The sequence below is a fragment of the Panthera onca genome, chromosome D1 (assembly GCF_046562875.1).
Source record: "Panthera onca isolate mPanOnc1 chromosome D1, mPanOnc1 haplotype 2, whole genome shotgun sequence".
NCBI classification, from domain to species: Eukaryota; Metazoa; Chordata; class Mammalia; order Carnivora; family Felidae; genus Panthera; species Panthera onca.
The window spans coordinates 15,848,444-15,860,797 of record NC_138348.1 but is presented as its reverse complement, the minus strand read 5'-3'; the positions used below and the strand labels follow the sequence as shown (position 1 = coordinate 15,860,797).

Genomic DNA, 12,354 nt, shown 5'->3' with positions numbered 1-12,354 from the left:
TGACAGATGTCGCAGCCAGATCGCCCTCACATCCATGAAGATGCTCCTGTATCAGCAGGAATGTTGCGGAAGAATACAGAATAATGGAGAAGGTAGTTTTCTGGGGAGAAGTCATGTTCTTTCAGGAGCCTTTGGTGAGTTCAGTTCCATGAAACAGGCACATCAAAACAAAACCTTATCGGGGTACCCACCCATTCTTCAGGAACGTCCCCATCCCCACCAGCCCCAAGGACACCCCACTGACCACCCCAACAATCAATAATAACTCTGAAGACAACGTCAATTCTTCTCAAACAGTTTAATAGCAAATAAACAAAGGAAGGTACCACACTTGGCAGATACAAAATGACTTTTTGTCCGTGTGTCTGTGCAATTAAAACAGATTTAGGTTCCCCGTTGGGACAAAAGGAAAAACACACAAAAAAAGGAAGGAGATTCCTTTTAAACACATACTCCCTTGCTCCAAACTTGTAACAATTTTTTTTTTTCTTTTTTAATCCACTACACAAACTCTGTGATCAGGTCAGAAAAGCGACAAAGGCTCTTCTTGCCCTTTTTTTTTTTTTTTTAAACCATTAAAGTAAAATCCATAATTTTCTACATAGTACAACACAAGTTCACACAGAAAAGACATTTTCTTTTGCAAATCAAAACAGGAAAGAAAGGAAAGCTCAAACAAGGTAAAGGAAAAGCATTTCTACGGCTGAATCACGACTTTGAGTTGATTGAATCCCGTTGTTGCTGCAGAACAGACTGTGCGTTTGGTCATAGTGGCAATTTTTTTTCTCTTCACATTGTGAAATCACTTTACATTGTTTTCTAGTAGAAAAGGCAAAAAACTGTACAAAACCCCTAGTGTTAAATACAACGTTTGTACCAATAAAAAACTCACACAGGTTTGTCTCCAAAATGTAAAGTTTCTTTTTTTTTTTTTCTTTTTAAATTATTCACAAAAAGCAGCTGGAAATCAGAAAGGCAGCTGCCGCTCCAGGGTCTCAAATCCATTAAAACCACCACAGAACAATTAAAACAATCAGAGAGAGAAAAGGAAAAGGAAACAACGTCCAACGTTTGGCATTTGGTTTTATCCACAGGTTTTCCCAGAGCTCCTCTTGGAATTGAAAGCAAAATGTATTGGCAAACACGGATTCTGAATACACAGGAAGGGGAGCCTCGGCGCCTTCTGCCAACAGAGGCGGCTCTGTGCAGTCAGACTGTGGGGTGCACGGCAGTCTCGCTCAGGCTGGGGTTCCTGGCCTCTTTCCATCCAATCACCCCTTCCAGGAAATTAAGCAGCCTACCATACACTGGGCCTCCATTTGGCCGCCCTCTCCTCCTAGTAAGAGTGGCCTCAAGCATAATACTAGGCAACCCGCCGGGTCCCACAGAAGAAACTCTGCCAGGACCCCTTCCTTCATCAACCCCTGCATGGATGACGCTAACAGTGCTTCTACCTTCCCCACCCCCCTCCCCCCCGTCCCTCGGCTACCCCTCTTCACCATTCCCTGGACAATCCTACTTCCCAGCTCTCCCACCCGCCAGCAGCTTAGGTCTGGGTGGAATCTATCACAAACTCCTCCCTCTGCAACCTCTTACCTCCACAGATCCATCCCGTGACCTCTAGTCTCCTCTGGCCTCTCCCTCCGCCATTCACATTCTTACTCAAGTCCCTAAGACCCTGAGGCTGGATGGTGCCACAAGAGAGGAGAGCAAGTTCCCCTCAGGGAACCAAGGAACTGGCGTGCCTGGCACCCAGGGACAGTAGCTATTTGGCTCTTCACCCAATTAAAACAAAAACAAAAACAAAAACAACAAATCCCTGCCCTCACCCCCACCCCACTAAGCTAAGCAAGAGCAGAGCTGTGGTGAAGAGCCAGTGTGGGGTAGTTGGTGCCCAGGGCTGTAAACAGTGTGAAGACTGTAGTATTGTGCTTGTCACCTAGGAAAAGCGCTGGCAGGTATATTGCCGCTTAGTGCATGGATGACCTCCTCCGAGTGGTTAAGAGCACCCTCCTTCTTCGGGGCTGAGGGACACTCACTACCCCTAATGCGCTGAACCTCTTGCCCACCCGCGGCCACCTTCTGGGTTCTATCTCTGCTCCTCGTGCCTGTCCAGGCCCCCTTCCCACCCATCTCTGAGCAGAGCAGCCAGCTTCCGCCCTCCCCCCGCCCCCCCCCCCCCCCCCAATGCTGAGGCCTGGAGGCCACATGAGGTGACAGTCTAAGTGCACAGGCAAACGCTCTAAGGGCAATAGAGGAGAAAGTTGCCACTTCAAAATAAAACAATACAATCTTGAAAAAAATAATCAACCCCACAACAATTTAAAACAGCTTCTTTGAAACCCTTTTAAATCGGTCAGTTTTTGCACAAACTATAGAAAACAGAGAGGTGAAGGTGATATATACGAAGGTGTGAAGAAACAGCAGGAAACATGCAAAACTTGTTTTTTCCGGGCATAATCTTAGTAGGAAAGGAAAAAATTCAAAACAAAAAAACACAAAAACAATACAAAAACAAAAAAAAAATCAAAGCATCACATTTTGCTGTGGAGACTGTAGGAACAAGCATGGAGGCGGGCACAGCGGGGCTGAGGGGAAGGGGCCAGAGGGATTTGAAGGCTCCCTGCAGGGTCACTACAGGGAAGAACCACAAAAGAAAAAGAAAAAGGGCTGGCTGGGGCCCAAATTGCAGCCTGCGGTCAAAAAGGAAAGGGGTTCAGGTGTTTTCTGCAGTTGAGAACTCAGAAAAACAAAAAGAACACATGCGGTCTCCTCAAGCCCCACAAACTATATCAGCAAAATGTGCTCAGGAGCCTCAAAGGTTTTAGTGACATCTTTTATTTCATTGTTTACTTCAAAGTTGTCTTTAAAACTAAGCACACAGAGAAACAAAGCCTAGAAACGGACTGGCTGTGTGTTCACAGAAATACAAACACCACGCGGTATGTGCTAGTAGGGCTGCTCTGAAGACAGTTACAAAGAATTGGAATCACAAAATCAAGTGGTTATCTTATGAAGTTCTAGAAAAATAGATTTTTTTATATTCAAATGCAAGTTTAAATATTTCCCCTTCAGCAGTCGTTCTAGCAAAACCAATTTGGCAGCACAAAAGAAAAAAAAAGGAAAAGAAAAAAAGAAATAACAAAGAAAGAAACAAACATAATAAAAATACACGTCAGCATCAAAGGTCAACACAAGGTCAAAGGTGAGAGTTCAAGCATCAGAGAAGCTGAAGAGACAGGGATTTGGACGATGTACTTGACGCCACATCGACATGCTTTAGGCACAACGATGAACAAACGGCAGGAATCTAGAAAAAAAAACAAACCAGAAAGAGGGAGACCCACTGAGTTACACAGAGCAATACATCCAAACAGAGAGAGAGAGAAAAGGAACACTCACTGTGTACAGCCCTGAAATGAGGAGGCGGGCGGGCGGGGCGGGGGCTGGGTAATGACAGGGAACTTTTGCACATGCTAACAATGGACACAAGGGAAAAGTCAAAAAGGACATGGAGGACACCAAGAAAACATCCAACTGCCAGAGACAGAAGGGAACCTAAGGCTTGGATTTCCCGAGGCGCCCCAACTCGTCCCAGAAGAAGGTAAGGTCTCTCTGGTGGAGCAGAGGTGCAGCCTCCCCACTCCTCAAACCCAGGAGAAAACAGAAGACCATGGCTGGGGTGGGGGAACTCTCTAGGGGAGAGGGCCGGGATTTCTCCTCAATTCTACAGGGATGGCCTTTCGTTTCCAGAAATCCAAGCTTTTAGTTTCCACACAGGCCCTGGCCACTCATGTGGGACCCAGGAGACAGTGTCTGGCTGCATTCAAGGCAAATCAATTTCATGATAAAACCCAAGTAAGAAACAAAACTATAGCAGAAAACACATTTATGTAAGTGAAACCCCCACACAACAGAAAAGGATTGCTTAAGACTCGACTGCTAGTCTCCACTCTCCGAGATGAACCCTTCCACACCGTGAGACTTATAGGGGAGCAGCTTCTTCACAAACCATCTTTGGCCTGGGGAGAGAACTGTGCTCAAGGGCAGTGCTACTGTGCTCACTCGCAGGGCAGGAGAGAAGAGAACAGAGAGAAGTGCCTGGTCTCACCAGCTGGCCGTGTGGCAGCCCAGGGCCCTGCTGTGGCACATGCTCCTTTTAGAAAAGAGAACTCACAAGCAGGTATGAAACCTCTGGGTCTGCTATCAAAGGTGGGCTGACTGCACCTTTGCCTTTCATATTATTCAAAAAGGCATTTCAGAAGGTCCCGGAGCCCAGGACAAATCCATGGACAAATAATTGTGAGATGGGGGAGGAGGGGGATGGGAGAGAAAGTAGGGAGGGAGTGGAGTTCTGGGCTTTGGAAAACCCCATAATGGCCAAGGAGGAAGACAGAACAGAAGGTCAGCTATCACAGCACCGGCAGCACCCTGGGGAGCACAGCTCTCTCCTCCGCCAATTCACAGCATTAACTCCTTCCCCTCTGGCAGATTATTAGCTGGGCTGCAAACGGGCCACAGAGAGTCAGTAGTTTCAATCATACACAGCACCCTGTGTGTACAACAATCACATTCTGGATTCTACAAAATCCTGGCCTTTTCCAGAGATATAATTTAGGTAATAAATATTCTCCACCCCGGAGCTGTATAAAACTTCTATAAAAATAGAAACGACATTCTTGGTTCCAGCCGGTTGGGATTCAGAACAGCGCCTCCCCAACCTAGCATTTTTTTCTTTTTTTCTTTTTTCTTTTTTATTTTTATTTTTTGCATTTATTTAAAAAATCCCATCATGACCCTGGAAGCCTTTGGAACAGTTTTATCCTTGAAACACAGGACACATTTCTCCCAGTGCACGGAATTCAAGTTTACGTGGTTCAGCTTAAGAAGTATGTTTCACGTTTCTTAGAGGACAACAGACCCAAGTTATCACTATGAGAAGGGAACAGCTGTCCCTGCTTCAATGGGATAATCCAACACCACCAAACTATCTGTACAACAGCAAGACGGTCAATCCCTGTGACCCAAAGGGACAGCATGACAAGGAGAGGGTCCCCATCTGACTTAATACCAAGGCAACCCCTTTAATCTCATCTCTGCTGTTAGGGGTCAGGACCGATGTTTGTGAGGCTTAAGATCCCAGGGACCCTGTCCCTGGCCTTGGCTAAGAGTCATATCCCAACAGGGCTACCTCTGCCCAGGTGCACATTCCCAACAGCGCGTCCTTTCTGGCTCTCCAGCCCCACAGCATTTCTTGGAGCAGAGGAAGGGCCCAAAGGCTGTGTGGGTCACAGGCAAGAGCCGCAGTGATGCCTGTGGGAGGCAGCAGGGAGCTAACTGTAAGCATGAGGACAAAAATGAACATGGTAATACTGAGGTAAATGAACACTAAATCCATATGGAGGCTGTAAACGTCCTGTTGTCTCCTCTGTCCCCAAGAGCAGAAGGGGCTGGAGTGGTTAGAAGAGGGGCCTGTCTTGGGGGGGCGGCGGAGGGAGGGCGGGAATACCACATCTGGGATCCCTCAACCACAGAGGCAAGCAAAGATTTCTCATCCTTTTACGGATAAGTGCTGGCCGCTGACAAATGCAGCACTCTGGCTTAAAGGTGCCTTCTGATTCAGGTACACCAAGAAGAAGGCTCCCCCACCCCCCGCCAATTCAATGGCTTTTGATCACTCTGCTCAGGAGAGGTGCCCCCTTCAAGCTAGATACTGTAAGCTCTTCTTAGATCTACCCTCATGAGAAAACTGTGGCTTGGGATGGAAGTGACACTCTGCTGTGGTCAACTACAAGGAAGGAAACCAGACAGTGTCTTGCCTAGAGACCTTGTTTAAAGGGACCTATTAGAAATGGGCCGTGGTCTAACAATGTGGTGTTGAAATAAACTAAAAACGATCTTTTTGACTGGCTGCTTCTCCTTAACAGCCATCAGCCAGCCGGAGCCAATCCAACACCAATGGGTGGCTGGAAAAGCCGGTAATGGGTGATGTCTCCCTGCATGTTGCCTATGTCAAGCTAATTTAACAAATGCTTTATTTCCACAGAACTGTCTTCCCCTTCTTGGGAAAGAGCAGCAGAAATTCTGCACAAGAATCTGAAAAACAGGTGGCAAGAACTCAGTAACTCCCCAGAAGATAGCTATGGAGGCACTTCAGCCTCCGGCTCCTGGGGCCATGGGGTGTGGGTCACTGTCCTCACCTCCAAAGCCAGCCTCGCCTCTGCCCTCCCCGCCCCCCCGTCCCCAAGGCTCTTGGGCACCAGTTCTCATTTCACCCACTCTCGCACTCAGGGAGATTCTGGGGTCAATTTTTGGTTTCACTCAGTCCTCTCTTGGGGTAGTGTGGGGAAAGGTCTGATCTTTTTTAATGCTTCTCCATTCCCCCTCCTCCCCCCAGGGCGGTTTGATGTTGGTCCTTCTCAACACACACTGGTTACAAACACAGCAAACTTTAAATAAAGAAAAAAACTCAGGATATGGCACCTAAACTCCAAAGTAAAACACTGGAAACCAAAGCACAAACTCGTCCTCTGTACGAAGCGAAACTCCCACAGAAGGCAGTAGCCGAGTCTTCGGGGCAAGCTGTGCCTGCGAGAGTGGCAGGGATCAGGGTCCAGGGCTGTCAACACACAGCCTTAGGGCTTCGAATCATTAAGGGTGCTCCTCCCCCACTTACCAGAAGACCCTCTCACTCCAGTCTCAGAGGGGAGCACGCTCAGTAGGGCTTGCTGTCATTCTTCGAACGTTTGAGCTGCACTTTAAGCCGCTTCATTCCAATCTGAAAGCCGTTCATGGACTGGATGGCAGCTTGAGCCGAAACAGGATTGTCGTAACTTACAAAACCTGTGTATCCAAGCAGAAACCTGGGTGAGGGACATGATGAGCCAAGAGATATCTTATGAGCATAGTCTCAAATCCCAAATTTCTCAGCAGGGACAAGAATTCTGGAAATTGTATCACATAAAACAAATTAGATTCCCGACAGTACCACTTGACTTCTACATGGCACTTTTAAGTTTTCTGACCAACAATTTCCATACATTATTTTTACTTCCGGAGCAACAGTATGGGTAGAAATCCATCATCCATAAACAGCAATAAAAAAATTGATCTGCCCAAGGTTGAGTTAAATGGTAACCCAATTCAAACCCTGCTCTTCCTGCTTTCAGACCCTTTTTGTTCTCAGTGGTAAAGGCACTTAACCCTCCCGACACCAAAAGAGAAGCCAACATACCAAAACACTTGCTCAGGTTTGTCTGCTTGTCTATGAAAACCTTGGCAGACACGACATTCCCAAAGGGCATAAACATCTGCAGCAGGTCCTGATCTCCAAACTCCTGGGGCAGGTGGTAGATGAACAGGTTGGCTCCCTCTGGACCTTCAAAATACCCAGTGATCGAAAAGGCATCAGTGTTGGGGCCCCTGGGTGGCTCAGTTGGCTGAGGGTCCGACTCTTGGTTTTTGCTCAGGTCATGATCCCAGGGTCATGGGATCCGCTATCAGCACAGAGCCTGCCTGGGAATCTCTCTCTCCCTTTCTCTGCCCCTCTCCCACTCTTACTCGCATTCCCTCTTTCTCAAAAATACACATTTAGAAGGAAAAAAAAAAAAAAAAAAAAAGGCCTTCAGTATCAGTGTCAAACTTACCCCCCACTGCTTCTCATTTCTACCTGCATTAAAACAGTCTGTGTCCCAACACACAAATTCATTTGGAGAACTACAGATTCTCCAAATATGAAACAGGAACTAAAGGGCAATCACTGAAACAGACTCCTTCCCACTAAGGGGTGTCAGGATTTGACCTTGTGGGAGGAGCAAGTGCTGAGACAATAAACTAGGCAGACTTGCGTGTGGTGCAATAAAACCGGAGACTAAAGGCTTGTACAGAAACACACAAAAAGAAGTAGAGAGAGATTATAAACATAACAGGTTTCCAAACCGTGCTAGAAAGTATCGGGACAGCAAAGAGAGATTGGCAGTTGTGAGGCAGGAGGTGGGGGCCGGGAATGACTAAGGGACATGAGGGAACTGCGGGGGTGGGGGGAGCAACGGAAACATTCTCCATCTGTAAAGGTGGTTACATGACTGTATGCATTCATCAAAGCTCACAGAGCTGTATGCTCCCCAAAGGGTGATTTTTACCACATGTATAGTATACCTCAATAAAAAGAAATTACATTTTAAAAAGTGCCCATGATTGGAGCACCTGGGTAGCTCAGTCAGTTAGGCATCTGACTTCCATTCCGGTCACGATCTCACGGTTCATGAGTTGGAGCCCCGCATCAGGCTCTCAGCTGTCAGCACAGAGTCCACTTCGGATTCTCTGTCCCCCTCTTTGTCCGCCCTTTTCCCACGTGTGCACACTACGTGTGCACACTCTCTCTCCCTCTTAGGTGTCCAACTTCGGCTCAGGTCATGATCTCACAGCTTGTGGGTTTGAGCCTGCGTCGGGCTCTGTGCTGACAGCTCAGAGTCTGAAGTCTGCTTCAGATTCTGTATTTCTAATTTCTCTCTCTGTGCCACCCCTCTGCTCATGTTCTCTTTCTCTCTCAAAAACATAAAAAATAATTTAAAAAAAATTAACATTTAAAAAGAAAAAAGAAAAAAGGTATCTATGATTAACTCTGAGCTCAAAACCAGAATGTGCTTTCTTCTTCCAACCATTTACACTCAATGACTTTCTAACCAAAGGCAACTTATTATAACTGCAGTCCAGCCATTCTCCAGCCACCCAGCCTCCCTGCTGTCACCAAACACATTACAGAACACTACTGCATCAGGGCCTTTGCACTGATGACACAGAGGTGTTCCTCTGCCCGCATTACCCTTCTTCCTCTAGACGTATGCACTGCTAGCTTCCTTACTTCCTCAGGTCTCTGATTAAACAGCAAGTGAGAGACCTTCTCTGACCATTCTACACAAAATGCTGTGCCTCTGGTGCTCCCCATCCCTCTTTCCCATTCATCAGTCTTCAGAGCACCATATGGAACACCTCATGCTTTTCCTGCTTTATACTGTCCATCTCCACAGTTCTTCCAGTTCCCCCACTACCATATCCTAGGTACAGAAGCATCTTGATTCAGAGCAGGTGAGGATGCACCGTACCAGGAGTCCTTGCTGCCATGGCGAGAGAGGCTATGTGTCTTTTCCCCACATCAGTGCTTAAACCTTGCCAGCTTTGGGCTGCAGAAATCCAGTCAAGTATGAGCACAGAGGTGTCAGCAGGACTTTCTATTGATACAAACCACCTTCACGCCTCTTTCTGCCTAGAAAAGTCTCTCCTGAATTTAATCCCATTTATGTCACAGCACACACTTCCCAATCCATCAACCCACGGGCCATAATTTTCTGTCCCATCACCTTCAGTGCCTCGTTAATTAGGAAAAGCACAGATCAGAAAAGGAGGAAAATGCCAAGTAAGAGAGCTTAAAAGGGACACCTTGACAGAAGATATCCTCTGAGAAATTTATAATCCACAAAGATGACTTCCTAACAAAGACAGATTGTCAAAATACTGTCATATGGTAAGGTCAGTATGCTTCTTCATCTAAAACCTGCAGCCAGATTACAGGAGGGCAAACACAGGTTCTCATGTGAGCCACATCCAGAGAACAGTCCCAAAGCAGAGCACACTTTACAGAACTTCTCAGTCTACCCTTGACACTGCCAAAGAAAAGCACTGATCTGACCACCTAAACGATCCTCCTGGCCTTTGCCCTGCCTTCAGCTCCGCCTGCGGGGAGAGCGACCCCCTTGTCGTCCTTCCGCACTCACCTTCCTTCTGGCTTCCAGCAGCACCGATACTCTGCTGTGTCAACAGGTTCTGGTTGTACAGAGTAGGGAGTGCCGCGGCAGCATATTGCTGGATTCCCGAGTAGGCCTGCGTCAGGGCCTCCATGGTGCTCCCGGTGCCGTTGGAAAGGCCGCTGCTGCCCAGGCCACCATTTAAAGCAGCCATCCCTTGGTTGTGGGGAAGAGCAGGATTAACATATTGGGAAGACTTGACTGACGCCAAACACAACTCCAAGGTTTTCCCTTTTATCTCTCTCTCAGCTTCTCCCTGACTGGTCAGGTCTCAGGACACTCACCAGCCTTACTGCCAATGGGAACATTAAAAAATGCCACACGCAGGTGTGGCTCTCCCCATTACATTCTTCCTACCTGTGTAAGACATGACAACACTTACACATGACCTGCTCCATTTTCTCTATGGCTTTCTGCTACTTTCTCACAAAGCTGGAATGCGGCAAAATAAGCATCCCATATTTGGAGACTAAAAGGAGTGTGTGTGGTTTACGACAAGATGTGGGTAAACCCTATCATCAAAATAGCAGCGAATTCTATGTGCCTGACACTGTACTAAGCCACGAGCTCAGCACTTTACCCATGTTTTCATTTACTGCACAGCCCTCAAAGTATTCTATTCCCACTTCACAGATGAGAAAATGACCTTAGAAAGGGGGTATAAGGAGCAGAGGTGGGATTTAACTCAGGTCTGACTTGAAATCCCATGATTATTCCTAACTTCACCGGGCCACCTTGTTCATTCCCCTGGGGACCCTAAAATGTGCTACCTGAACAAAGAATGGCCTGATGGCATCCAGGGGCTGTCTCTCACCTGCCAAAGAGCTGACGTTGAGGCCTGCCGTTGCTCCAGCTAATGTCTGCAGGGCTCCAAGGGAGGCGATGGGGTTGACAGAGCTGCTGCTGCTGGAGCTCGGTGAGGACCCTGTGACCAGAAACCCAAGTGTTAAACTTGAGCCGACACGTGCTCCTCATGTCAACAGGAACCAAAGCACAAGAGTAATACTACTCAAGTATTCTCTTCATAAAGAGGTTTTCAGTTACTGATTCTGGTAACTGTCACTGCGGGACACAGAGTCAAATGACAGTTACAACAAACTCAAAACTGTGAGATTTCTCTTAAGTCACAAGATGACATTTGAAAATTAACTGTTCATAATCTTGACCCCTTTGGAAAGGGATGTTAACCACTCTCCAGAATGACAGACCCCTCTCTTGGGATTCTGCGCAAGGCACACTGGGTTCCAGTGACACGCTTACCTGAACTGGTGAGTACGCTGAGGGGGCTGCTGGATGTAGTGAGAGCATTGGTACCACTTGGTGTGTTCTGAGCTGCACTAGCTGCAGCAGCTAGGGCAGCCAAATTCTGTAACTGCATTGCATTTAACCCTGCAACATCCAAAGCAAGAGATCAGCCAGCAGATAAAGGTTCCTCGTAACCACTCCAGCAATGACCGCACACACTGGCGAAGGCTGGTCCCAAAAGGACCTCTTCTAGATAAACCTTACAAGTAATACTACAATGCTCCAAAAAAGATTCAGGTATCACTCAATTCATTAAGAAACTTGACATCATTTCCTCAGAGAAGAGATATCTAATCCAACAGCATGACACCCCAAGTGAACATTCACAACAGGGACCGGCAATTAGGAAACCAGGAGAGGGTTAGGTCTGTGGTCTACCATCACACCAGGTGTCCAAGAGAACAACAAATGACAAAACCTAAGTCACAGAGCAGAACTGCATCTGAGCCCCTCGCTCCCACTTTATGGGGGATTTGCTCTTTCCAGCGGAGGTGGACAGGCAGAAAATGCAGCAGGATTCAGGTGGCCAAAGGAGGAATGACAGGAGGGGAATACATGTGAGAACAGCAATAGGAGAAAGACTAAGGGAAAACCACCACTTTAATAGCAGATCACTCATCAGAAAGAAGAGAGAGAAAAACAATGCGGGGGGGGGGGGGCTCCAAGTAGAATCCAAGCAACAGTTAAAAGGAACAAGAAATCTGAACTGCACCGACAGTGTGTTGCAAACCATTTATTGGACCATGGAAAAGCAGATGGGAAGTGGTTTGCGGGGAGAGTTAGGAAGAATAAAAAACGAAACTACAACACAGATTTCCAAAAACTTAGCAACTTTCGAAAAACGTACCAAACTCCAGGTCCCTAAGACAAAGTGAACCACTATCAAAATTTCTCACACACTAAAATGCAGTTCATCTAAGACCACCCCTTTCTCAAATACACTTGCTGGGCCTTCACCCACTGCAGAAGGGTTAGGGGCAGAGGCTCTGGGACTGCTCCACTCCCTACCTCCACTAACTTGTCTGATGGCCCTACTTTTGTCTGTGGAGCCCCAAGGTAATTCACCTAAGAAGTTAACATGTATAAGACACAGAGGTAAATTAACTGCCTAGATTTCAGCAGTTTCTGGGTAAGTCATTTGCACGGATTTCTTCTTATCCACTGGAAAAGTCACGTTATTGTGGAAATAAAGAGTTCCTGCAATCTTCTCCTTATCAGAACGGCCTCAGATAGCCCACACATGCTA

At 47.0% G+C, this 12,354-nt stretch overlaps 1 protein-coding gene across 15 annotated transcripts in view; it reads right to left on the bottom strand.

The window, feature by feature from the left end:
* Window positions 1-283: 283 nt before the first annotated feature.
* Window positions 284-12,354, bottom strand: part of CELF1 (CUGBP Elav-like family member 1) — a 75,256-nt gene continuing 63,185 nt past the window's right edge. For 13 of the 15 annotated variants that reach the window (XM_078433456.2, XM_078433453.2, XM_060606641.3 and 10 more), the window contains 5 exons: window positions 11,064-11,192; window positions 10,618-10,728; window positions 9,774-9,959; window positions 7,235-7,378; window positions 284-6,843 (listed from right to left, as the gene is read on the bottom strand). In XM_078433456.2, the coding sequence (XP_078289582.1) occupies window positions 6,716-6,843; window positions 7,235-7,378; window positions 9,774-9,959; window positions 10,618-10,728; window positions 11,064-11,192 (698 nt within the window). In that variant the 3' untranslated portion in view covers window positions 284-6,715. The remainder of the gene's footprint in view (window positions 6,844-7,234; window positions 7,379-9,773; window positions 9,960-10,617; window positions 10,729-11,063; window positions 11,193-12,354) is intronic. The other 2 variants (XM_078433454.2, XM_078433455.2) reach the window with 2 other exon arrangements.